The sequence below is a fragment of the Delphinus delphis genome, chromosome 12, assembly GCF_949987515.2.
Source record: "Delphinus delphis chromosome 12, mDelDel1.2, whole genome shotgun sequence".
NCBI classification, from domain to species: Eukaryota; Metazoa; Chordata; class Mammalia; order Artiodactyla; family Delphinidae; genus Delphinus; species Delphinus delphis.
The window spans coordinates 38,813,098-38,838,992 of record NC_082694.2 but is presented as its reverse complement, the minus strand read 5'-3'; the positions used below and the strand labels follow the sequence as shown (position 1 = coordinate 38,838,992).

Genomic DNA, 25,895 nt, shown 5'->3' with positions numbered 1-25,895 from the left:
GCAAGATACCATTAAAAGTGTTTGGGGGGCTTTCCTGGTGGCGCAGTGGTTGGGAGTCTGCCTGCCAATGCAGGGGACACGGGTTCGTGCCCCGGTCCGGGAGGATCCCACAGGCCGCGGAGCGGCTGGGCCCGTGAGCCATGGCTGCTGAGCCTGCGCGTCCGGAGCCTGTGCTCTGCAACGGGAGAGGCCATGGCAGTGAGAGGCCCACGTACCGCAAAAAAAAAAAAAAAAAAAAAAAAAAAGTGTTTGAGGAACAAAATCCACTCAGTTTTAAGACTTGACCACAATAGTGCAAATATCAATCAGTCAGAGAGTAAAAGTTTAATTGTCTACATGGAAGAGTACACTTGTATCAGGTATACCTTTCTGGAGATTTTTTTTTTTTTACTTTTGGCCGAGTCAGTTTACAACAATGACACAACATACATTGAGTGTGCACACTTTTTATAAACCCCTAACATTATCACGTAACTACATTATGAAACGAAGAGAGCTCATTACTACAAATGAGACACATATTAAAATATATATAATACATATTTTAAATGCATTTAAAATACACTGTACGCTTGTGTATAATATGAAGCGTAAGAAAAGGAACATTCACAGTCCTACCACCCAATCCAAGAATATCACCAACCATACAAGTTAATTGTGAGCTTGAGCTTATTCCATCAACCATTTTTACCTTTCTTATTTTTCTTCAGTGTTACTAATAATTGTTTTCCACTCCCTTTAATCTCTTTCAGTTTACATTCACCTGTTGTATGTCAGTATTACCGAGACTATTTGTGAAGAGGGTTAAGGTCTACCTCGGATTACAGATACTAATGATGTTGTTTATATAGCCTGCTTTTATATTCTAGAACTAATACTTGCATAAATACTTAACATGCTTTTAAATTGTTGCTAAAGTTAAATTAACTCATACCTCTAGTAATTCAGATGAAACATCAAATTTGTATTCTTTGCCATTTTCTTCCTCTGGTTCCATGCGTTTGTAAAACAGCATATAAGCACTGTGTGTCTTTTAAGAGGGAAAAAAAAGTATATTTTCATTTTGACATAGTATAACTATAAAAGTAGATAACATGGAAGTCAGAAAACAATGTACAATTATACCTGAAAGAAATGGTTACCTTTTCGAAGGAGAAATCCATAAATTTATCTGTAACAGAATCATAGGTCTTGGTCTGTTTAAAAAAATGAAAGTTTTCCTTCTTTAAGAAATGGGTACACTCAGCTATATTTATATATAAAATACTTCATAAATAGCTATTTTATACTTTATAGCAACTTTGTAAATAGTTCTCAAATAGCATTATATTCAGAAAAATCTTTAATAGAAGTTTTTGGATAGGAGTAGTACTTTAAAAAAAAGATTCAAAACATTTTTAAGGTACTTTACCATCAATAATATAAAGCTTAATAAAATGGACTTGCAATCTGAAAAACTACTTTTTAAATAAATCTTTATTGGAATATAATTGCTTCACAATACCTTGTTAGTTTCTGTTGCACAACAAAGTGTATCAGCCATATGCATACAGACAACCCCATATCCCCGCCCTCATATCCCCTCCCTCTTGAGCCTCCCTCTCATCCTCCCTATCCCACCCCTCTAGGTCATCGCAAAGCACCAAGTTGATCTCCCTGTGCTATGCTGCTGCTTCCCACCAGCCAACTATTTCACATTCAGTAGTGTATATATGTTGACGCTACTCTCACTTCGCCCCAGCTTCGCCCTCCCACCCCATGTCATCAAGTCCGTTCTCTATGCCTACCCCTTTATTCCTGCCCTGCAACTAGGTTCATCAGTATTATTTTCTTTTTTTGATTCCATATATGTGCGTTAGCCTACAGTATTTGTTTTTCTCTTTCTGACTTACTTCATTCTGTATGTCAGAGTCTAGGTCCATCCACCTCACTACAAATAACTGAATTTCATTTTTTTTTATAGCTGAGTAATATTCCATTGTATATATGTGCCACATCTTCTTTATCCATTCATCTGTCAATGGACATTTAGGTTGGTTCCATGTCCTGGCTATTGTAAACAGTGCTGCAATGAACACTGTGATGCATGTCTCTCTTTTTTTTTTTTGGCAGTACGCGGGCCTCTCACTGCTGTGGCCTCTCCCGTTGCGGAGCACAGGCTCCGGACGTGCAGGCTCAGCGGCCATGGTTCACAGGCCCAGCCGCTCCGTGGCATGTGGGATCCTCCCGGACCGGGGCACGAACCCGTGTCCCCTGCATCGGCAGGTGGACTCTCAACCACTGCGCCACCAGGGAAGCCCTGGTGCATGTCTCTTTTTGAATTATGGTTTTCTCAGGGTATATGCCCAGTAGTGGGATTGCTGGGTCATATGGCAGTTCTATTTTTAGTTTTTTAAGGAACCTCCATACTCTTTTCTATAGTGGCTGCATCAATTTACATTCCCACCAGCAGTGTAGGAGGGTTCCCTTTTCACCACACCCTTTCCAGCATTTATTGTTTCTAGCTTTTTTGATAATGGCCATTCTGACCGGCATGAGGTGATACCTCACTGTAGTTTTGATTTGCATTTCTCTAATAATTAGTGATGTTGAGCATCTTTTTCATGTGCCTCTTGGCTGTCTCTAAGTCTTCCTTGGTGAAATGTCTATTTAGGTCTTCCGCCCATTTTCTAACTGGATTGTTTGGTTTTTTTTGATATTGAACTCCATGAGTTGTTTTTATATTTTGGAGATGAATCCTCTGTCTGTTGTTTCATTTGCAAATATTTTCTCCCATTCTGAGGGTTGTCTTATTGTCTTCTTTATGGTTTCCTTTGCTGTGCAAAAGCTTTTAAGTTTAATTAAGTCCCATTTGTTTATTTTTGTTTTTATTTCTGTTACTCTAGGAGGTGGGTCAAGAAAGATCTTGCTGTGGTTTATGTCAAAGAGTGTTTTTCCTACGTTTTCCTCTAAAAGTTTTATAGTGTCTGGTCTTACATATAAGTCTTTAATGCATTTGGAGTTTATTTTTGTGTATGGTGTTAGGTAGTGTTCTAATTTCATTCTTTTACATGTAGCTGTCCAGTTTTCTCAGCACCACTCATTGAAGAGGCTGTCTTTTCTCCATTGTATGTTCCTGCCTCCTTCGTTGTAAATTAGGTGCCCATATGTGCCTGGGTTTGCCTCTGGGCATTCTATCCTGTACCATTGATCTATATTTCTCTGTTTGTGCCAGTACCATACTGTCTTGATTACTGTACCTTTTGGTATAGTTTGAAGTCGGGGAGCCTGATTCCTCCAGCTCCATTTTTCTTTCTCAAGATTGCTTTGGCTATTCGGGGTCTTTTGTGTTTCCATATGAATTGTAAGATTTTTTGTTCTAATTCTGTGAAGAATGCCATTGGTAGTTTGATAGGGATTACACTGAATCTGTAGATTGCTTTGGGTAGTATAGTCATTTTCACAATATTGATTCTTCCAATCCAAGAACATGGTATATCTCTCCATCTGTTTTGTGTCATCTTTGATTTCTTTCATCAGTGTCTTACAGTTTTCTGAGTACAGGTCTTTTACCTCCGTAGGTAGGTTTATTCCTAGGGATTTTTATTCTTTTTGTTGCAATGGTGAATGGGATTTTTTCCTTAATTTCTCTTCAAATATATAAAACTTAATAAAGTGGGCATGCAATCTGAAAAACTACCTTTTAAAAGAAGAGTTTTGCACTGTTTACTTGTTTATCTTTTCTTTTTTTTTTTCTGAGGAAATATTCTAGGAATAACATCTAGAGATGCAATAGATTTAGTTATGGCTTCAATGGTAACTCATTATTTCCTTCCTTCTTCTACTCATTTTCCAAGTGTTAGGTATTTGTCTAATTTTCCTTTTCTATTCAGAATAGTACATAAGAGCATCAAAGAGCAGTTAAGAAAGTCTTTTCATTAAAATCCAGAATGTGACCAGTTATTTCACAATAAACATGGCTATTAAAGGGAAATATAACTTTATCTGAGCTTCTTTATGAAATAGAAATTACTTTTTAATACTTGTGAGAATCAACAGGCTATTTTTAAAGTTTTCAGAAAATTGGTACTAGGGTAAACTGCATATGAAGAAGTGAAATTATTATAGCACTACTCCAACCTAATTGTCTTTTCTTATATCTTAACTGACAATTACAAAACAGATAATCTTTTTCTATCCTGTCACCAGTAATAACTAGGTTGTTGCCTCTGTTATTGAAAGCACTAAAGGAACAATCTTTAAAGTTTAGCTTAAGCCAACTTCCTTGTCAAAGATTTCTCATAGTAAGTACTTACTCAATAAAGTAATTATTCAATAAAGAGTAATTTCTTTCTGTTCTAATCCCAAAGCATTTAAGTAAACAACTTATTTAATCATGATGTCTTGTGGAAATGTAATTCAATTCCTATACTATTATTTTTCAATTGTAAGTCTTAACCCTTCTTAATCAGACCCTCTTAATCAGTTGAAGAAATAGTAATTTAAAATATATTTTCAAAAAAAAATATTTTCCAGTGTCTGGTATATGCTCCAAACATACATTTTAGATTTAATTATAGGAATTAGGAGAAAGTTACATGACTCTGCTATTGGATTTTATGATACTGCAAAGCACTTAGAAAGTCATGAACCATTTATAACTTTTGAATAAAACTTACCGTCATCTCTCCACCAAAACATTCAGAAGCAAGTTGAGCAGAATCAAAAGGTTTTACCTCAGCATCATTAAAAAGATACCTAAAGCAGAGCATATAGTATTGATCAAGTATATATGTAATATATCTGTATTGTGCCTCTTTTTAAAATATTTAGATTACATTCTAATATATTACAAATATTGATCAAACTTATTAATATGTGGTAAATTCTAACTCAGCTCTTGTTTCGACAATTCTAATCCACTAGAAATTGGGAATATAATTTCACAACATAGTCATAACCACCTTAAAATCTGATAGATCTATTCATAACCTCAGAGTAACAAAAGAGTTCATAAAAGCAAGGAATAAAAAGTTTGCATAACTTTCTAACATGTAAAGCTATCGGACAGAAAACATTAAGAGTTTGGAAAACTTACAACGATAAAGATGCCATTTCAAAATTTATATTCAAATGGACAAAAAAAAGTAAAGATACCATGGATATGATGGTTTAAAGAGTGAGAAATATTTCAACGAAACTGTTCTATTAAGTGCAGATCAATTTACCAATGTACACTTTGTTCACAGCAATATCCCCAATATTTAGAATAATGTCTAGCACATCAATAGTCTCTATACATGAGACTTTATTCAACAACATCCAAGGACCAAAAACCAGCTATTAAGGACTGATTGAATGACTTCCAGCCATTAACTTGATGAAAGATGATAAAAAGAATGTGTGTCAGAAGGGAAAGGTAAGGTGAAGAAAATTGAGTATGCAGGTTATTTTCTAACTGGAATACATAAGGACTCTGTGGCCACCCTATAAAAGGCATTCAGTTAACAGTTCTGGAATAAGTGAACACAGGTAGGTAAGATTTGGAAGGTGCAATATTGTCTGTGAATCTAAAGTTGTGTGCCAAACTTTGAGTGTATTCATTTTTCTTAGGCGAGAATTTATCAAATTCTCAAAAGAGTCTGGAGATGTATAAAGTTTAAGGATGGATTCATATTGTCTTTTGAAAGCTTTCATTTAAACATTTTATGTGCCCCCTTTCCCAACTATAAAGTTTTTAGAAAACTAAAATCCGAAAACGTATCTCAAGAAGAAAACTATCATAAGCTTATATTTTAAAAACAGAAGAAGAAAGATTTTTTTAAATCCCAAGAATAAAATATTTAAAACTCACCATTTATTGTTTTTATAAGCATGTGGATTGACTATATCTCTAATGAAGCTGTAATAGTGTCCACCATCTGCTGTTCCTGTGTGAACAGTCACTCCTATCAAGTCATACTCATAGCTCTCTGTGTCTTTTGAATGATCACTGACTTCCTTAAAACCTGGAATGATTTACATAAAATAATGGCAATAATTTTGAAAACTGCACACAGTGACATCTTAGAATCACTTTATATACTAAACTTTATGCACAGAAATAGGCACAGATACTTTATATATTCAAATAGGTACAAAACAATCCTATATGCTAGTCATTCACCATTCATAGCCTACAATTTTAAGGAACATTTACACAAATCACTGGAAAAACAACCATGTGTCAGTGCGTAACTAGGGACAATCTCCATGTAATATGTAAATGTAAAATATATTCTTTTTGCTTAATCTGGCTCTTCCTTTTGAAATAGATAAATCTGAATGAAGCATTTTGTATTACCTTTATTAGGAGCAGGCAAACGCAAGATCTGAAAAGTATTAACATATTTATGCCTGTTAGTCTCATGCTAAGGAAAATGGAGCATTGTACTGGCAGCATGCTTCCAACTGTTTTCCCAGTTAATAGAAAACACTATGTATTAGGAGCTTTATGTAGACAGAAACAAAATAAACAAAACATATACTTCCCACCCACAGAGATTTCAATTTGAAAAGTTATTACAAGAGATATTAAGAAAAAACTCCAGAAGATGTATGATTTACGATCTGTATTTCCATCATCACAAAAGGAAAGGTATAATCAGAAGCAAATAAGTGAGAGCAGATTTGGTTAACCTGAGTGCACAGTCTAACCTGAAAACTGAAGCAACAATTAGGTGAAGAGGAGGAAATGGCTGAGAGTGTCAGAGCAGTGACTGAGGAGTTTGGATGTACTAGAATCTGACTCTGAATGCATCACTTGTGGCTTAATAAATTCCTTTATCTTGGCATAGATTTTTGGTATTTCCACACATGGAGACATTATGAAAAACACAGTGAGGCAGTTACTATGCAGTCTTGCTATAATTTTACAAATGGTTTGAAAATGTTCTAAAAAGTAGGATGTATATATACAATGCCAACTTCTTAACTTTGTCTCTATTTTCAAACTTACCTCTTCTACCTCATTTCCTGTAACTTCTAAACATACTGCAATTCTAACTTTAAAGTTCCCTCCCTTAACCCTGTATCACTTCACAGCCACAGTCACCATCCTCTCTCTTCAAAGAAAGATATGTTCCTCTCTTGAAAGAGTAGCCCACACTCATTGTTTATACTTCTCAGCTCCCATTTAGTGAGAGTAAAACATTTACTGGATGCTCATTAAGTGCCCGGCAATGCAGTATAAAGATTAAAATATGGTTCTCTTTCTTATAACTTATAATACGGTGGCTCTTCAAATCTTAAAAATTTACATCAGCATAACTTTCTATACAAACAAAACATTGCCAGGACTCTTATGTAAAATGGAACTTCTCTTGGCTAAAGAAGAATGGAAAAGGTATGAGCTGGCCCTATTCTGCTTTCTTCTCTCCTCTCACCTATTTCCATTCCTCATCATGGTCCTTGAGACATACACACAGATGTTCAAAAATCACTGGTCTTATGGACGTAATAATAGCAATTTGGAGGTAACTACTTACCAACCAAGTGCCATTTTAAATTCGCTGCAATCCACCTTCCTACTGCAACACCCAAATTAAATTGGTCTGATAACCAGAGATCTTCAACATGTTAGATAATTTTCCCTCATGGTCTCACTGGAACTGTTCCTTTTCTTTATTTAGTATTCAATACTCTGACCACACTCCCTCCTTCTTGAGATCCTGAAATACTGATCCCACTATTCACCTAACTGATCAAGCCAGAAACCTTTCTTGACTTCTCCTTCCTCTAGTAGTAGACTGACTAAACTGTAAGCTTCATAGGGGCAGAGACCTTGTTCTTTGTTGTCACTATATTCCTATTACTATAATAGCAAATTAAATAGTGGATAGATGTTCAATAACTTTGTTTGATTCATTTATTCATTCAATCATCAAGTTCTACTAACTCTATCGCCATGTGCTTCTCTCCAACCCTACTGGTTGGTATGCTTTCTCATCTGTGCTACTATTACTGTGGTTTACCATAACAGCCTCCCCACACTCCTTTTATCATCCTCTAATCCATTTCTATTGTTATAGTCAGAATAACCTTTTCCAAGATCCCACCTGGTTATCTCAGTTCCCTGCTTAAAATTTTCCAATGGTTTCACATTGAAATAAAAATCAAAATTATTAACATGGCTTACAAAAAAACTAATCTGGCTGCCACCCTTTTGCCTATCTCATCAACCCCCTAATCAGCCCCCTGCCCCCCACTAGAGTTTCTCCACTCCTCTCACTCTAGCTCTTACTCAGGCTCTGCTTAAATGTCACCTTCTCCTGAAAGCCCTCCCTGATTCCCCTCAATCTGTGATACATTCACTATTTGACAACACTTCATGTTTATAATTCCTTGTTTAATATATGCCATGCCCAATAGACTTAAGTTCTTCAAGGGCAGGAACCATGTTTATCTCATTCACTTGGAAAGGTGCCTAGAACACACTCCTAGTAGATACAAAACGTTTACGGGCCAACTGACTGAATATGCCATGTTGTCTTTAAAAATATTCTCCTTTATAAGATTCAGTTTGATTTTGTTAAATGTGTAGTTGATTACAACTTTATAAATATGACTATCTTGTCATGAAGACTTACAATAAACATAGGCAAGAGAAAGATTTTCCATTACCTTCTTTCCTGTCACTCTTTCGCATAAGAAAATCTTCTGTATAGGGTGTCATATCCAAACGTAATGGGAAGGAAAAATGTGTGTTCACTTTCTCTTTCATCATTGTGACCATATTAAATGTATACCTCATAGTATTGAAACTCAGAATCCGAGGCAATTTCTTAAAACATGCTCTGAAAGACAAGAACAAGATTTGTTAAAAATTATCTTTCAGAAGTACTCTAGCTATTATCAATTACATTTACACTACACTTATTTCAATATTCAATTCAGAGTAAATAATAAATAGTACTCTAAATCATGCTCTTATTAAATCTATCAATCAATCAACCTATCTATCTATCTATCTATCCCCCTCTTACATGACTTTTTCCATTCTGAAAGGACTTTCCTGTGTCTAGAGAGGAAAACAAATGAAAAACCTACAGGGGACTATGGTATATGCCATGATGAAGCTATGAAAGGTGCTACGGAAGCATAAAAAGGAGTCACATCATATTTCAAAGGCAAGGAGGTTTTTGGTTCAGAGTTTTCTTTTCCACCTTAAATAAGCATTTATTTTTGTACAGCAGAATTGCAAAGCCTAACTGTATCATTTACTAGATACATGACTCTAAAAAAGTTACTTAACCTCTCAGAGCTTAATTCCTGATTTGTAAATGGAAGTTAAAGTGCCTACTTTTAGAATGCTTTTAGAATGCTGCCTGGCAAACAGCGTTCAACGAGTGTTGCCTCATACTTTTAGAATGCTGCCTGGCAAACAGCGTTCAACGAGTGTTGCCTCATATTACAGCCACAATAATAACATTACCTAATTGATTACCTAAATCATATGGTATGACTTACTGCTAGTTCAGGTTTAAAAAAACTTTTTTTCAGTTTAAACAAAATATACTTAAAAACTTGGATTTATGAAAAATATGAATTTCAGGGAATAATTCTTCAGTGTATATAGGATTTATAACAAAATTTGTTTAAAGCAAGAGCTTAGTTTCTCTTTTAAATAGGAAATTTAGGGAGTTGAGGAAGGTAGGGGAAAGATGTCACAAGCAGATGGAATAAGAAGTCTAAAAATTCATCATTATTGTTTATTTGGGAGACTGGTAAATGATGAGGTTACGAAGTATAAAGAAGTCAAGATATGAAGGGCCTTGTGTATAATGTTAGAGTATGAACTTTACCCTGACAGCTAAGAATCACTAAAGGACTTGCGGAGGGCAGTGAAACCATGCATTAAGATATAAACAGATCTGAAGAGATGACCTGAATCTAACCAGACTACTTCTCTGCCTTTGTAGTTCCTAGTAACGAACTACATAAGATGCTCTTTCAATCTAATTTCAATGTTCATCGGTAGGACTGAAACATCTTTACCCAACCAACTACTCTGTCCTAAACCAAGCATCTTATGGTTGGCTCTTAAGAAAAAACATCTCTCACTTTACAGATTCAGAGGTCTTCAGTTCATGAGTAGACTCTTTATCATGCCCCACTGAGTGCACGGCAGAGAGCTAAGCAATCATATAGACCTTGGTAAGTATTGCTTAATAAAAAGGAAAAAAAAAATCTGAAAAGATTTAAGAGTGCCTGAAAGTTTACTTGCATAACTGAATGAAAAATTGCTGCATAAGAATGAGTTCCAAGCAGCTGACCATAACCTTAATCACATAATTTTCATAAAAGTTTAACATTAATTTATCCTAAGTTTGTGTTTTACTTCTATTTGATGATTTATCAAAATGACGAAAATTACGTTTCAAAAAGCATACCTTTTTTCAGCTCGTACTTTCTTCCCGCAATGAGAACAAGTATACATGTTGTCACCTTCTAAAGTATCTTTAATAGTAACTTCATCAAGAGATTCCTGTGTATAAAACCACACTTAAGAGTTTCACATTATTGTTTACAGCATGCAAAAATACAAAAAGCATTAATTACAATTTGGGCAGAATGCACAGAGGAAAACATTTTTTTAAAAAAGCAAACGCTTAAATTTAGTAAAAATATTGACAAGGTGCTCTGAATCTTACTACATTTAAAAAAAACTCAAGTATTTAAATTTTGATTGGGAAAAATCAGCTTTGTGATCTACCTTTAATTTTTATTTGAGTAGCATCACAAGAAGAAAATAGGTGAAAATGTGAAAGTTAATTTTCTCCTAAGGTAACAAACATAAGCCTGCTATACACAAATAGTTAAAAGAAGAAAAAAAATTAAAAATATATACAACATTACTCACATAAATGTTCTTCATATCAGCCACCTGGCACCTCACGGTGTAAAACTCTTCAGCTGTCTGACTAACATGTTCACAATCCTAGTCAATCAATAGCCAAAAATTGGTAAATTATAATAAGCTAAAGTATACATTAAGATTTCCAAAAAGCAAAGAACAGGGAGAATACTTACCAAGGATACAACATTGTTTGTAATTACACCTCCAAACAAACTTTTGACAGTATTTTTCTTTAAAAAAAATACAAACGGAAGTCAGTAATTTAAAATTAAGCAAATCTGTAAAAATTTCCAAGAAACTTGAGTGTTCTGGTACTAACCAGTTCTGGAGACATTTCTTCAATTTTAGTAATCAGATCAGTAAAAAACTCAGTCATATCTTTCTGCTCCCCAGTGTTCAGAGGCTGCTTATCCATGGTGTATGTTTTACAAAAGGGTCTAGGATTATATGCTTTGCATTCACTCTCCTGTGAAAGAAAAGGCAGGTGGTGAGGAGGAGGATTATAAAACAATCAAATAAATCTAGATCTCAAATAAAAATAAAAATTATCACAAGGTTATTGAATGAACAACAAAGAAACAGGTAGTAAATCTACAAAGAAATTATGAAAATGCTCTCTTCTATTTCATTTCTGTTTGATTCTCATTGCCTTTTCAGTTTAATAGTCTCGGTGCCAGAAGATGCTTAAATGACCGTAAGTTAAGAAATTTTTATTTTTTAAGCCTAGGAATTTCTAGGAAGAAATTTGGGATTCAAAGCATGGAGGTTTGTATTGTGAAGCATAAAATACAAAGCCTTTGCAGGGTGCATAAGTTCTCCTATCAACTGAACCTTGGTTTAGTAGTAGTTTAAAATAGCAGTAAAAGTGCTTTGCCAGTTCAAATACCATGTTCCAACTCTGTTAAAAGGAGATTATAAGTGGAATCAAGGGATAACTGACAAACCTTTTTATTTTGTTAAAAATCTCATTTATGGGCTTCCCTGGTGGCGCAGTGGTTGAGAGTCCGCCTGCCGATGCAGGGGACACGGGTTCATGCCCTGGTCCGGGAAGGTCCCACATGCCGCGGAGCGGCTGGGCCCGTGAGCCATGGCCGCTGAGCCTGCGCATCCGGAGCCTGTGCTCCGCAACGGGAGAGGCCACAACAGTGAGAGGCCCGCGTACGCAAAAAAAAAAAAAAAATCTCATTTATTAAGTCTCACAAGCTGAAATACATGGTTTGAATAAATATGGTAAGATCTTTGTCCTCCAAATTCTAATAGGTGAGATAAGTAACTTTCAATACAAGTGCTGGTACAACAGAATTATGGTGACATGGAGATACTCTGTGGAATTTTTGGTCTCTTAGAGGACAGCCTTTCTCAAAAAAACCAAGTTGATTCCTGAAGGATGATAAATGGAAGAAAATGGAGAAGAGTACTATTGGAAGAGTGCCACAGGCAGTAGAAGCAGCATAAATAACTGCACAAGTGATGAAGCAAAAGGGTGATGGGCTTCAAAAGGCTTACAGTTACTACAGGGTGAGGCTGGATGTGGGGAGGGACAAGAAAGGAGGTTGAAGGGAAGGGGCAGAATCACAGGGGATGTGTGCCATCTTGACTGAACCTGAATACAATTCTTTTCATAATAAAGAGTTTTAACTAGGGGAGTAATAATATTAAGATTTGCTATTTTTTAAAGATTAATTACTTTTATAGTTTTGGGGGTGGAAATTAAGAAGGACAAAGAAAAATCAGTTGGAAAACCCTAAGACTAAGGGGGGAGGTGTGACCTTCTGATGAAAAATGGATCAGATACAAGAAATTCTTCAAAGGATAAATTAACAAAATGTAGATGACTGAAATATGACAGTTAAAATGCACTATGACAAAGAGCATCAGCAACTGACAAAGTCAATTGGAAAAGTAAGAGTATATGGTCAGGACAGGCCAATACAAATGAACTCCAATTAACGTTTTCACCTTTGGTCAATGGGTATATCTAATTAGTTTTCCATACCCAATTCTCAAACATACCATTAAATATGTAAACATTTTTTGAAGCTCCAGGAGAGTGGTCTTGTGCTTCATATCTTCGGAATACTGTAAATTAAGAAAAAACTTTCCATTAAGACATACTGATGATGGTAAATTAGACATTCTAGAAAAGAAAGTATTACAATGTGCTTAACACTGTTTTCATTCTTTTAGCCATATGGAGGAAAAGCACAGTATTTTTTCGTCAACAATTTTAGCATTTTAAAAATTGGAGTACTTTGTTCATTATACAGATATGGCTATCACAATTATGTAAGGAAACTGAATAAAGAGATCTTAAAACTGCTTTCCAGATCAGCACTTTTTGGTTCAATGCTGAACAGAAGCATTTACAAGTTGGCGATTTTGCAAGAACAGAAAACACCTTTTCCACAAATAAATCCACACATTAAAGAGTATATTATATTAACAAATGACATCGCACCCTCATCTAGTCATATCTTTATTTTTTTCTAGAGCAGCAGATCCTTAACACTGCAGGGTACTACTGGCCAAGATCTTTTAAAGTCCTCTAAATATTCAAGGACATTAATTGAGATTCAAATTTTGAAGAAGTGGATGAATCTTGAAGACATTATGCTAAGTGAAATAAGCCAGTCACAAAGGGGCTAATATTGTATCATTCCACTTATATGAGGTACCTAGAGTAGTCAAATTCATAGACACAGGAAGTAGAATAATGGCTGCAAAGGGTATGGGTGAAGGGAGAATGGGGAGTAAAGTATCTAATGGGTACAGTTTCACCTGGAGGAGGTGAAAAAATTCTGGAGATTGATGGTGGTGATGGGTGCAATCTGAGTATACTTAATACCGCAGAACTGTACACTTATACATGGTTAATAGGATAAATTTTACATTGTGTATATTCTACCACAAGTAAAATACATGTAGTTTTCTTTAATCTCTCTGTGAAAAATCAGAAAAGAAAATAATTCTATTCTGTAAGAATTCCTTATGTAGAGACAAGTCTAAATTTAGTTTTTAACCAAAAATACCATTTCTGAGACTCATTCACAGTTAGCACATCTGATTGTTTTTTCTGTTGCTACACACTAATTCCTGACAGTGCTAATGGCTAAAAGATTATCATTAAATATAAGGAAGAGAAACTACAAATTGTGGTCAAGTCACCACCTAAACAAGAAAATCAATGAATACATGCTTCTTTGATAAGTGGTTCTATAAAATTATACAGATGGGGGCAACCAAATTTAGTCACAAAAATTTCCACATGCTAAATGAAATCAATTATTCAACTATTTCTAATAGTCAGTTAGATGATCAACTTAAAAATATCAATTTAACTAAAACCAAAAAACGAACCCACTTGAGTATACTGAGTATGCTTTAGAGACCCTGAAGCATAACTTAAACGTAGTAAGGATTCACTGAAGATAAATAAAGAATTGCAATACTTTGTAAGGGGGGAAAAATGCAAGGACATCCAGATGACATGATGGAAGAAAATAAAAACCCAAGTGCAAGGATAAAGAAAGTCTGCCAGGGCTTCCCTGGTGGCACAGTGGTTAAGAATCCGCCTGCCAATGCAGGGGACACGGGTTCGAGCCCTGGTCTGGGAAGATCCCATATGCCGCCGAGCAACTAAGTCTGTGTGCCACAACTACTGAGCCTGTGCTCTAGAGCCCGCGAGCCACAACTACTGAAGCCCGTGCACCTACAGCCTGTGCTCTGCAACAAGAGAAGCCACCGCAATGAGAAGCCCACGCACCGCAACGAAGAGTAGCCCCGGCTCACTGCAACTAGAGAAAGCCTGCATGCAGCAACGAAGACCCAATGCAGCCAAAAATAAATAAATAAAATAAATTTATTTAAAAAAAAAAAGGCTGCCAAAAAATTGTAAAAGCAGTGCAGAAGGCAAACTAAAAAATAGCCCATGGTAAACAAAAAATGAAAACTACAATGCACAAGTTAACAAAAATAACATAAGCAAAGCCTACTCAAATATACTAGGCCACAAATTTACTTTAGGATACATAAGTTCAGTGATTCTGGTACTAATTTCCTACTTTGTTTTAGGCTTTGCTTATTTTCTATATAATTAAAATTTGCATTTATTTTTACTGAAAATATCGTGTTCATTTGATACACTGAGTGTGTATATTCTACAACTGTGTTTTCCTTTGATAAATAAAGAAATTATACTACAGTGTTTGGAGTAATCAATTGAAATGTAAAAATAATTAAAATATACATGTTAGCTAGTAGTATCAAATTTCGTCAAAAAAATTTTTTAATTTAATTTAATTCATTTTTAACTGCATTGGGTCTTTGCTGCTGTGCGTGAGCTTTCTCTAGTTGCAGCGAGTGGGAGCTACTCTTTGTTTTGGTCCGCAGGCTTCTAACTGCAGCGACTTCTCCTGTGGCGGAGCATGGGCTCTAGGCGTGTGAGCTTCAGTAGTTGTAGCAAACGGGCCCTAGAGCGCAGGCTCAGTATTTGTGGCACAAGGGCTTAGTCGCTCTGCGGCATGTAGGATCTTCCCAGACCAGGGCTCGAACCCGTGTCCCTTGCAATGGCAGGTGGATTCTTAACCACTGCACCACCAGGGAAGCCCAAAGTTTGTCAATTTTAACTCAAATTATTTTCTCAAACAATATTTTACTAAATTGAATCAAGATTTATCAACGAATTTTTAAAATTTTGTTTTGTAGTTTTAATTTTTTTTTTTTTTTTTTTTGGCTGTGTTGGGTCTTCACTGCTGCATGCGTGCTTTCTCTAGTTGCAGTGAGTGGGGACTACTCTTCATTGCAGTGTGCAGGCTTCTCAGTGCGGTGGCTTCTCTTGTTGAGGAGCATGGGCTCTAGGCACGCAGGCTTTAGTAGCTGCAGCGTGCGGGCTCAGTAGTTGCGGCATGCAGGCCCTAGAGCACTTGGGCTTCAGTAGTTGTGGCGTGCGGGCTCAGTAGTTGTGGCTCACGGGCTCCAGAGCACACACTCAAAAGTTGCGGTGCACAGGCTTAGTTGCTCCGCGGCATGTGGGATCTTCCTGGACCAGGGATTGAACCCGTGTCCCCTGCATTGGCAGGCGGATTCTTAACCACTGCACCACCAGGGAAGTCCCTATAGTTTTAATTTTTAAAGTAAGGAAAACTGTACCTTAGCAGTGAAGACAGCCTGTCTTGCCTCGGGTATCATGTAAAGTTGCTGAATAGTAGAAGCCAAGTAACAAGTAGCTCCAAGGTTAGTCAGGCCAACAAATCTACACTCAGCACGGACATCTTCATGAGGCCAGTAGTCCCATTTATAAGGTGCATGAGCTGCTGAAAAAAGAGGGAGGAAAGGATGCCCCCCAAACAATTAAACATAATATATTCTGCTTTCATTAACAGCCACTACATCTATTACTTATTTAGTTCATATACATAAAACATGGTAATTTTAAAAATTGGTAAGAACACATAGTAAAACTAATTTATTCCTAAATATTCAAAGGACTGCCAAAACTTGTCTTTACTTGGCACTAAATTATTTAACCCCAAAATGCCAAAGTATTTCACATATCTCTAAAAAGTCCATCACAACTGTTTTTTTCCCAAAAACTAATGTTTACTTTTTAACTTCAGTATGTCCTAGCAACAACAGTTTATGATGTTAAAATGTATGAATGGGGAATTCTTTCTTTAAATCATGCCCTACAAAATCTCATTTCTACAAACGAAATTTAGAAAGGTTAAAGGAAAAGAAGAATGCTCACACTGCATGTGTTGTGCCATAACCCAGTTATGTATTAATCTGTAGTTTTCGACAGATCCCTTTACCATCTCCACTAACAAATCATAAGCAGCAGCTCTCGAAGAATGTGATTTGCACTTTGGCTGTTGTCTATCTTTTAGACTAGGCAACAAAAACAGGAGATTGAAGATATCTCTTAAAAATTCCTGGAAAAAAAAAGAAAGACCAAGTATATTATCTAAACTTGGAAATTAACTATATTCCAAATAAAATTAATAAGTTACACAGAATAAAATGGACTATATGAAAATCTACAATTTATTAAAAGACTGTTTAAAAACTTAAAGGAGCATCATATACCATCATCTGAAAGTATTCCCAATGTTCATTTCTCTTAGGGAAAATGGAATGGGAGGAGGAGCTTCACCTTCACTCTTCTCTCCCTCTTGATACCTTATAGCTCATTCTTAGAGGCACATCTACAATGCTATTATTTTCCACTCCATTCAGTGACCAAGCGTGTTAGTTCAGGACTCATTACTCCCTATCTTGAATGCCTCTGCATTTACTTAAGTTTCTCCTTACTTCACTCTAATAATTAAAATAGCAGTAGCAGCCAAAGCAGCAATGTACCCATAATGAGCACTTAGAAGTGCCAAGATACTATTCAAAGGCCTCAAAACAAAACAAACAAACAAAACAGGTTAAGCATCTTGCCTGGAGTCAGATTTGGCAGGTGTTATACTAAGGATTTAAAACACCAAGCTCTTAACTTCAATACCAGTGAAGTTCAAACTGAGATGCAAAGCTTTACCATTCGAGATATACTTTTCCCTAAATTTAATCTGCCTGAGAAAGGGCCACATTTCCCACTTGTTCTTTAATTGGTCCTTTGCTACTATTCCAAAGAAAGTTATCTCCCTCACCCATCTCAATCGCAAGTAGTACAAAGGTACATTGTTCTGGGGTATAGAACCTCCTGGGGTACTGTATAGAAAAGAGGTAATATTGTTAAGACCGAGACTCTGCTATCCTTAGAAAGGCTACATTGTAAAGTTGGCTCCTGGCTGTCACCTGAACACCTGAATGGTCAACAGTTCCCTCCTCTGTTATAAAACTTTCCGTAAGTGATAAAAGTGGCTCACTGTACCAATCTGTATTTCGTTTATGCAGAATACCTGCTTTCTATCTGGGAGTCTGGAATTTCATTGACTGTGGTCAGTTATGCAGGTACTATGTGCCTACATGACCCACCCCCTGATAAAATCCCTGGACTCCTAGGCTGAAGAGAGCATCCTGGTAGACAACACCTCACACATGTCACACTCATTGCTGGGGGAATTAAGCACGTCCTATGCAACCCCACTGAGAGGGGACTCTCAGAAGGGCGTACCTCATTTCACCACACTTCGCCCCATGCTTTTTCTTTTGCTGATTTCATTTTCTATTATTTTGCTGTAATAAAACTTTGTCATGGATACAATTACACGCTGAGTCTTTGAGTCCTTCCAGTGAATCAGTGAATCTGGGAGTGGTCTAGGGAACCTCTAACACAGGTACCAAATGAAGGACAATTCAGAATATTTTCCCATTAATGACCTCACCTTCTCCATCTCACTACTGTCAAAGAAAGTACAGTGCATAGTTCCTGACTTGGCAAAGAAAGGTACGTTTGGCTAAGAAATACTGAAGGTGAATAGAGGCTTATTTTATATAGTTGACAGACTGACAGTAAGATTATGTCTTGTCTATTCTATAATTCAGAGGTGAGATGACTGTCTTGGAGACACAGAGTAACGTATTTACATGAACTGGAAAATAAAGTCATTCACTCAAACAGGAACAGAATTAGCAAATAACTAGTTTAACAATGAACTATCTTTGCTAATCAGTTTAGATCTAGAAAACTGAATGAGCTAAATAACCATAGCTCCAAAGTATTGACAAAACATATTTAAAGCCTGTGATAAAAATATTTTATTGAAACATTAGGATTGGTAAAAGCTTGCTGAAATGAACAATATTTTTATTTTCCTCACTCTGAGTTTACCAGGAAAGCAGGTGTCCTTAAGTGAAAGAGTAACATATATATTAACATATCCATTTGATAAATAATGGTACAGCCATTTTAGTATACTTCACAGAAAGAAGAACCTCAAACTGATACCTGAGAGAATATTAAAAATAATTTCTGATGATAGAGTGTGATCTTTGACATGTAATTCAGAAGAAATTCAAAGAGTTAAATAACGCTGTTAAAACAGAACATTCCTACTGTAAACAGTATGTAAACACGGTTTCTCACTGTGGTTTCTCACTGTAAAACAATGTGAAACAAGGTTTCTCACAACTTCTATCTATAGAAATATAAAGTAGGAAGAGTGAGTACATGGTCATTCTAGCTTAATAAGGAATATCCATCTACAACTATATGAATTAATTTTAAAAGCCACATACCCTTCTTGTTAATGCATAATTTCAATAAAATTTCATTTTTAATGTTTCATACTTACTTGGCAAAATTCAAAGTCTATTTACATTGCTTTGATTGCCCATGTCCAAATACATGTAATGTAATGATAATTAAATATGGAAGAAATTTAAGACAACATCATGTAGTCACAGGAAATAACTATTTTTATCAATTTCAACAATACTCTGGAAGCTAGGATAAACTGTACAATGCAGGAATTGTAGCCAATATTTTATAATAACTATAAATGGAGTATAACTTTTATGTATTTATTTTTTTCTGTAAGTGCTATATTTTAAAGATCTTTCTGGACTCATTGTTCTCAACCAAAGCAAATAAATTTTAATGTTTTTTTTTCCTTTTCTCTTCTTTTCTAAATGGAGTATAACTTTTAAAAATTGTGAATCACTATGATGTTCACCTGTAACTTATATATTCTATATCAACTTCAATTTAAAAAAATACTTAAACTTGAAAAAAATCTAGAAACTTCTTAAAATTAAAAAATCTGTTGACAGGACACCTAGGTTTTCCAAAATTCTTTAAAGAATATGTGAGCAATAAATGTTTGAAGACCACTTCAAAAAAAGTTTGAAAAAGTATGCTGCCTCTCAATCTATTACTAGATTTATTCTGTTAAAGCATATTTCTGACATTATTTGATCAAAAACTTGAAAGGCCCCCCTTTTAAATTATAAAAATAATGCTTTTATTTTATTGTACATATAAAAATAACCTCCTGGGGCTTCCTTGGTGGCGCAGTGGTTGAGAGTCCACCTGCCGATGCAGGGGACACGGGTTTGTGCCCCGGTCCGGGAAGATCCCACATGCCGCGGAGTGACTAGGCCCGTGAGCCATGGCCGCTGAGCCTGTGTGTCCGGAGCCTGTACTCCGCAACGGGAGAGGCCACAACAGTGAGAGGCCCGTACCGCAAAAAAAAAAACAAAACAAACAAAACCTCCTGTGACCACAACAGATGGCCACCTAGTTTCCCCAAATTACCTCCTCTATATTTCCTCAAGCTCAAGCCAAACTGAACTTATCATTCAATAACCTGCACATACTCAGTGGTTTCCTAGGACTGATTTTTCATTCATACTGTTTTCTGTGACTTAAATGTTTCCCTTACTTTTCTACTTAAGGACTTTATCCTGGTTACAAAAGCTTTATCTTCCTCAAAGCCTTTCCTAATCCCATCAATACTATCTGATCTTCCATACCTCTGATCACATCCCTTTAATGGCTCTTATTTTTTACCATGAATTACAAATATCATGAGCAGTCATGATATTATTTGTGAAGGTACATACGAATTTTGCATAAGGCAGACTTCTCAATAATTACCTGCTGAACAAATGAACCATTAGATTGTCAGTTCTTAAGAATCAGGACTGAGTCTTAATCATCCATTTGTTCAACATATATTTGCTAGGTACTATACAAGGTAGTAGAAATAAGAGTGGGGTTTATACTCTTAAAGGGGAATTAGAAGAAGGGAAGAGGGAGTAGAAGGGAGGAAGAAGAGGAAAGAGGAAGCAGAGGCAAGGAAGGAGAGGAAGCAGCAGTAGCGGTGGTGATGGTGGTGGTGAGGGAGACCATATGTGGCCTGGCAAGCCTAAAATATTTACTATAAGTCTCTTTATGGAAAACAGTTACTCCTCGATAAATTCTAGATGACATTTTTAAAAATTAATAAAGTAAAATATTACAGTAGCACAGGTATGTTTAGTATCTTGGCGATAAGGACGACTTCTTAATAATACACCAACACCAACCACCTTAAGCACCTGCACTTGGATACCAAATTGACATTTCAAATTTAACACGTCCAAAATAGAACTACTGATTTTGATACCCCATCCCCCCCAATCTTATCTATCCTAAATTTTCCCTTTCTTAGTAAATGGCATTATCATTCACTTAGTTTCTCAGGCTTAAAATTGAGAAGTCATTCTTGATTAGTTTCTCTCTCTCCCACCTCACAATCTTCTCAAAATTTAAGTCTTGTGAACTCTATCTTCAATAAATATCCTAAGTCCAACCACTTTTCATCATCATCCCTCTGCAAAACTTCTTAACTGGGCCCCTAACCCTAACACTTGCCCTCCTAGTTCTCTACCTGTAGTCTAGATCTCCCCCTAGAACAAGAGTAAAGCTTTGAAAATGTTAATTCAGACCACATACCTCTCCTGCAAAAAAGCTTCTAAAGGTTTCTGATCTCACCAAAAACACAATGGGAAACTAAAGTTTTGACTACACAAACATTAAAACCTTCTCAATAAACAACTATTAGTAAACAATAAACAATAAAAACAACTATTATTTAACACTGTTCTGGAGGTTCTAGACAAAATTAGGTGAAAGAACAGAGAGAGTTAAGACTTAAAAATGAAGGAGTAAAAAAACTACTCGAAGACAATAAACTAAAAACAAATGAAAAATCAAAGACAATACTGAAGACAAACACAAAGACAACTGAGAAAAAAATTCTACAAACAGTAAGTGAACTTAAGGTGGCCTGCAACAAATTCACACACAAAAATCCTTACTCCACATAAACAACTCATCAGAAAACAAAATAAAAGAGTGCATTTATGATACCTAACAAAGAAAATCCCTAGGAACAACCTTATTTAAAAATTCCTAAAATTCAAATTCTAAATGAAAACATTAAATTGAAAAACACAACACTGGTCTTCTATAAATAAGAAGACAAATCCTGTCCTTGTATAGGCAATTTAATATAATTTCAATTTTTCTATATCAATCCATAAATTTAACACAACCCCAATTTAAAAAGTATCCGAATTTTAATTTTTGAAAGAATGAGACACACTGATTCTAAAGTTTGTGTGGAAAAATAAACAACCGGGACAATTCTGAAAAGGAGTAATAATGAAGATGGACCATCTCTACAAGATATTAACTAAAAACTGTGAATCTACTTAGTTAGGATATGGTATTGGTGAATGAATAGATCTGTAGAGTGAAAAAGAAAGTCCAGAAATAAATCCAAGTACATATGCCAATTTCCTCCATACAAAAATTCTACAAATTATCAAGAAAAGGACCATGTATATACATGAAAGGAAAATAAGGACAGGATTTGAGCAGGTCAGAGAAAAGATAATACAAATAAATGGCTTTCAAACACATGAAAAGAAGCTCAACCTTACTCATACTTACAAAAAAATGAAAAATAAAACTAAGAGAATGGTTTCCACTTATCAGACTAGCAGAAATTAAATTTGATAATACACTGGGTTGGTAGGAATGTGGGAAAATTGGCACTTGGCTCACAGACATTGTAGGTGGGACCATAAATCAGTTCAGTCTCCACAGAGAGCTTCATGGTTATTCTGACCAAAATCACAAAGGTACATACCTCGTAAACCAGCTTCTACTTCTAGAATTTTTTCCTATAGATTTCCTAAATGATGGATGTATAAACATTTTCCCTGCAACATCACTTATAGTAGTGTAAGGTAATGCTCAACATTAGGAAGCTAGTTAGATATATCACATCTTTCCAGAAAAAGAATATTATGCAGTTGTTACGAAGAATGAATTAACTCTATATATACTGATATGGAGAATCTATAAGGTAGGTGAAAAAAGCATATTACAGAACAGTGTATTTAAGGTTTTAACACCTGCAGACAGTATTGCTTAGTGGTTAGAAGCTTGGTCAAGTAAAGAGTCTTGAGTGTCCTCAGTGAAGCAAGTTGTTTAACCTGTCTATACCTTAGTTTCATCATCTGTCAAAATGGCGTCTAATGACAGTATCTACCTCATAAGAGCTCAAAAATTTTGCCTAAGATATTAATTGTATAAATCAATAAACAAAAGAGAGAAGGAAAAAAACAGGTGGTCTTAAAAAAATACGAATAATGAAGACAAAACTTTTGGAAATATTTCCTGCACATATGTGACAGGAAAAGAGTTGATATTTTCAAAATAAAGAACTTTCAAAAATAAGTAAGAAAAATGACAAAAGAATACATGCAGATTATGAACAGAAAATTGCAAGTTAATACAAGTGGACGATACATAAATGAAAAGACACTCATCTTCAACAATAACCAAGGAAATAAAACTAAAATAGTGAAAGTGGCAAAGACTTATCATGTAAGGAATGTGGGGATGTCTGAGAAAGTGGCATTCTTACACAGTGTGGCTGGGAGTATAAACTGATAGAGCCTTTTGTAAATTGATGTATTCTGGTTAAAATGAATCAAATTTACTCTTAAGAATTTATATGAGTATACAATGGAACAGGTATACAAAGATGTTCCCTGCAGTTTTTTTTTTTTACAGCTACCAACAACATAAATGTCAATAAAGATTAAATTATTTCTCTCTTTATGTATTCAACTTTTTAATGTATTTTCTCTTTTTTGATGGATTCATTTTAAATGAAGAACACAAATCACAGAATAGTATTTACATAATATAAATTATATACCTATGTATTTAATATAGCCATAGAAATTCCTGGAAGGCCATTACCAAAATATCATATGAAATTAAAATATATAGGAATATTTTTGTCAGCAGTACCTAAAAATTTTTTTCTTTCTTTAAAATGACTTTTGCTTTACAATGATATGTTATCAGAAATATCAATTAATACATTTATATTTTGGAATAAAAGTTACATATTGGTTTATATAATGTAAGACTTCAACCAGCAAGACTATAAATAAATCAAGTTATTCCCAGTGAGTGTAATAGAAAAATTTTAAAAGATCCAGGAGAAAACCCACAAAACAGGGCTTTGTGAAATAAGGGTAGTAGCACAGATTTAAGACAGATAAGACTGTCATCTTAAGTTTATCTTAAGAATCCCTGAGCCTATCCTCATGGGGACAATCTTCCATTCTTTTCATTATTCCTGTGTTTCCTAACACAATCAGTAACCTCAAGAAAACAATCCTCCAAACCGTAACTAACTTCCCTTAATGAAGGCAATGACAAAAGTGCCAATGACAGTAAATAATGTAATCTAAAGAGAAATTAGACATTTGTTGGTATAGAGTTATTAGGTGTTATAAAATAGTCAATTATAGATTTTATATCAAATGGGTCTTTAAGAAATGAAACCAGTAAGTACTCTAAAATGACTACTTATTAATTCCATTGTGTTAAGTTACTAATTCAAAATATTCAATTCTATAAAAATCTACAATTAAGCAGAGACTGTCTCTCTATATACAGTCATAGTAATTAAAACTTGTTCTGCATTCTAAAAACAAGACTAAGATTCATATTTCTAGGATTCATCTTATTCAAAGTTCACTGTTCCTGCCAGTAATAAAGTTCTGGTAAACTTCATTTTTGCATGTTTAAGGAAATATAACATATCCACATACAAGGAAACAATATAAAAAAGTTCAATCTTATTTCATATAAATACTTGGATGTCTTACTACCAACCTGTCCTTCCCTTGAAAATTTAAAGGGTGGTTTGTGTTTAATAACACTTGTTGCAAGCCTTAGGAGTCCTGTAAGCCCATCATCTTCTATATTACCATCCTGATGATCAAGGATCTCCCTGCTACAAAAAAGAATACAAGCAAAACAAGACAGTTCATAAAATTACGTTCTTTATCTTTTCTCAACAATATAACTGTCAATTTCACATCAAATTTTACCTTCGAATACAGTCAGCTAAATGTCGTGCCAAAGCATCCAGGTCGAGGAGTGTTGTCTTAATACAAAGAGAAAATACAAAATTCAAACAGATTTTTATGTTCACTATTTCAGATACTATTAAAACAAAAAATCCTTTCCTTTTAAGTAACAAGAATTTGGTTCTCCGAATTCATTAACATGCCAATTAAATTATAAATAATATATAACTATTCTTTACTTATACATGATGTCAATAAAATTATACTTATAAACACATCACTGATAGTCCTTCAAAAAAGAATCAATGAAATATTGGTAATAAATTATGAGTCACGGTAATTTAACGAGAAGACACTAGGTTTGACTTATTTTTTCTTTAACAATTTTACTGAGATGTAATTAACAAACCATACAATTCACCAAGTTTTGTTTCTAATACTACTTTTAGAAATAAACTTAAATGCACAGTTCATTTCAGAGAGCTTTAATTCTCATTATAACTGAGCAACAAAATTAAAACAGATTTCATAAAACAGAACTTAATTTAAGAGGATTCCAGGGAATTTCCTGGCTGTCCAAGTGGTGGTTAGGATTCCATGCTTTCACCGCCAAGGGTGCAGGCTCAATCCCTGGTGGGGGAACTAACATCCTACAAGCCACATGGTGTGGCCAAAAAAAAAAAAAAAAGATTCTCAAAGAAATTCAGATCACTAAGTAGGAAAATTACTTTGACTAGCAAGCAAGAATATTAGATTCATACTTTAAATAGGCAACCATAGGTTTAAAAAAAAATCAATGTCTATCTGGAATCAACATTTTATGGATAAAGTCAAATACATTAAGACATGTTCGGGGGGGAGGGAGGACTGGAATTGGTAGTCAAAAGATATAAGATACATACGTACTAAGGAGGTAATGCACAACATGATAAATGTAATTAACACTGCTGTAAGTTACTGAGGACTTCCCTGGTGGAACAGTGGTTAAGAATCCACCTGTCAATGCAGGGGACATGGGTTCCCGCCCTGGTCCGGGAAGATCTCACATGCTGTGGAGCAACTAAGCCTGTGTGCCACAACTACTGAGCCTGTGCTCTAGAGCCCGCAAGCCACAACTACTGAAGCCCGGGAGCCTAGAGCCTGTGCTCCGCAACAAGAGAAGCCACCACAATGAGAAGCCCGCACACCA

The 25,895-nt window shown here is 35.2% G+C and overlaps 1 protein-coding gene across 5 annotated transcripts in view; it reads right to left on the bottom strand.

Moving 5' to 3' along the window:
* The window catches only part of USP34 (ubiquitin specific peptidase 34), a 231,082-nt gene that overhangs the window by 41,560 nt on the left and 163,627 nt on the right, over window positions 1-25,895 (bottom strand). For 4 of the 5 annotated variants that reach the window (XM_060026527.1, XM_060026530.1, XM_060026531.1 and 1 more), the window contains 14 exons: window positions 24,728-24,783; window positions 24,510-24,630; window positions 16,623-16,806; window positions 16,025-16,188; window positions 12,890-12,955; window positions 11,196-11,342; window positions 11,050-11,106; window positions 10,880-10,957; window positions 10,410-10,504; window positions 8,641-8,813; window positions 5,834-5,987; window positions 4,659-4,737; window positions 1,143-1,196; window positions 935-1,030 (listed from right to left, as the gene is read on the bottom strand). In XM_060026527.1, coding sequence (XP_059882510.1) covers window positions 935-1,030; window positions 1,143-1,196; window positions 4,659-4,737; window positions 5,834-5,987; window positions 8,641-8,813; window positions 10,410-10,504; window positions 10,880-10,957; window positions 11,050-11,106; window positions 11,196-11,342; window positions 12,890-12,955; window positions 16,025-16,188; window positions 16,623-16,806; window positions 24,510-24,630; window positions 24,728-24,783 — 1,524 coding nt within the window. The remainder of the gene's footprint in view (window positions 1-934; window positions 1,031-1,142; window positions 1,197-4,658; window positions 4,738-5,833; window positions 5,988-8,640; window positions 8,814-10,409; window positions 10,505-10,879; window positions 10,958-11,049; window positions 11,107-11,195; window positions 11,343-12,889; window positions 12,956-16,024; window positions 16,189-16,622; window positions 16,807-24,509; window positions 24,631-24,727; window positions 24,784-25,895) is intronic. The other variant, XM_060026528.1, reaches the window with a different exon arrangement.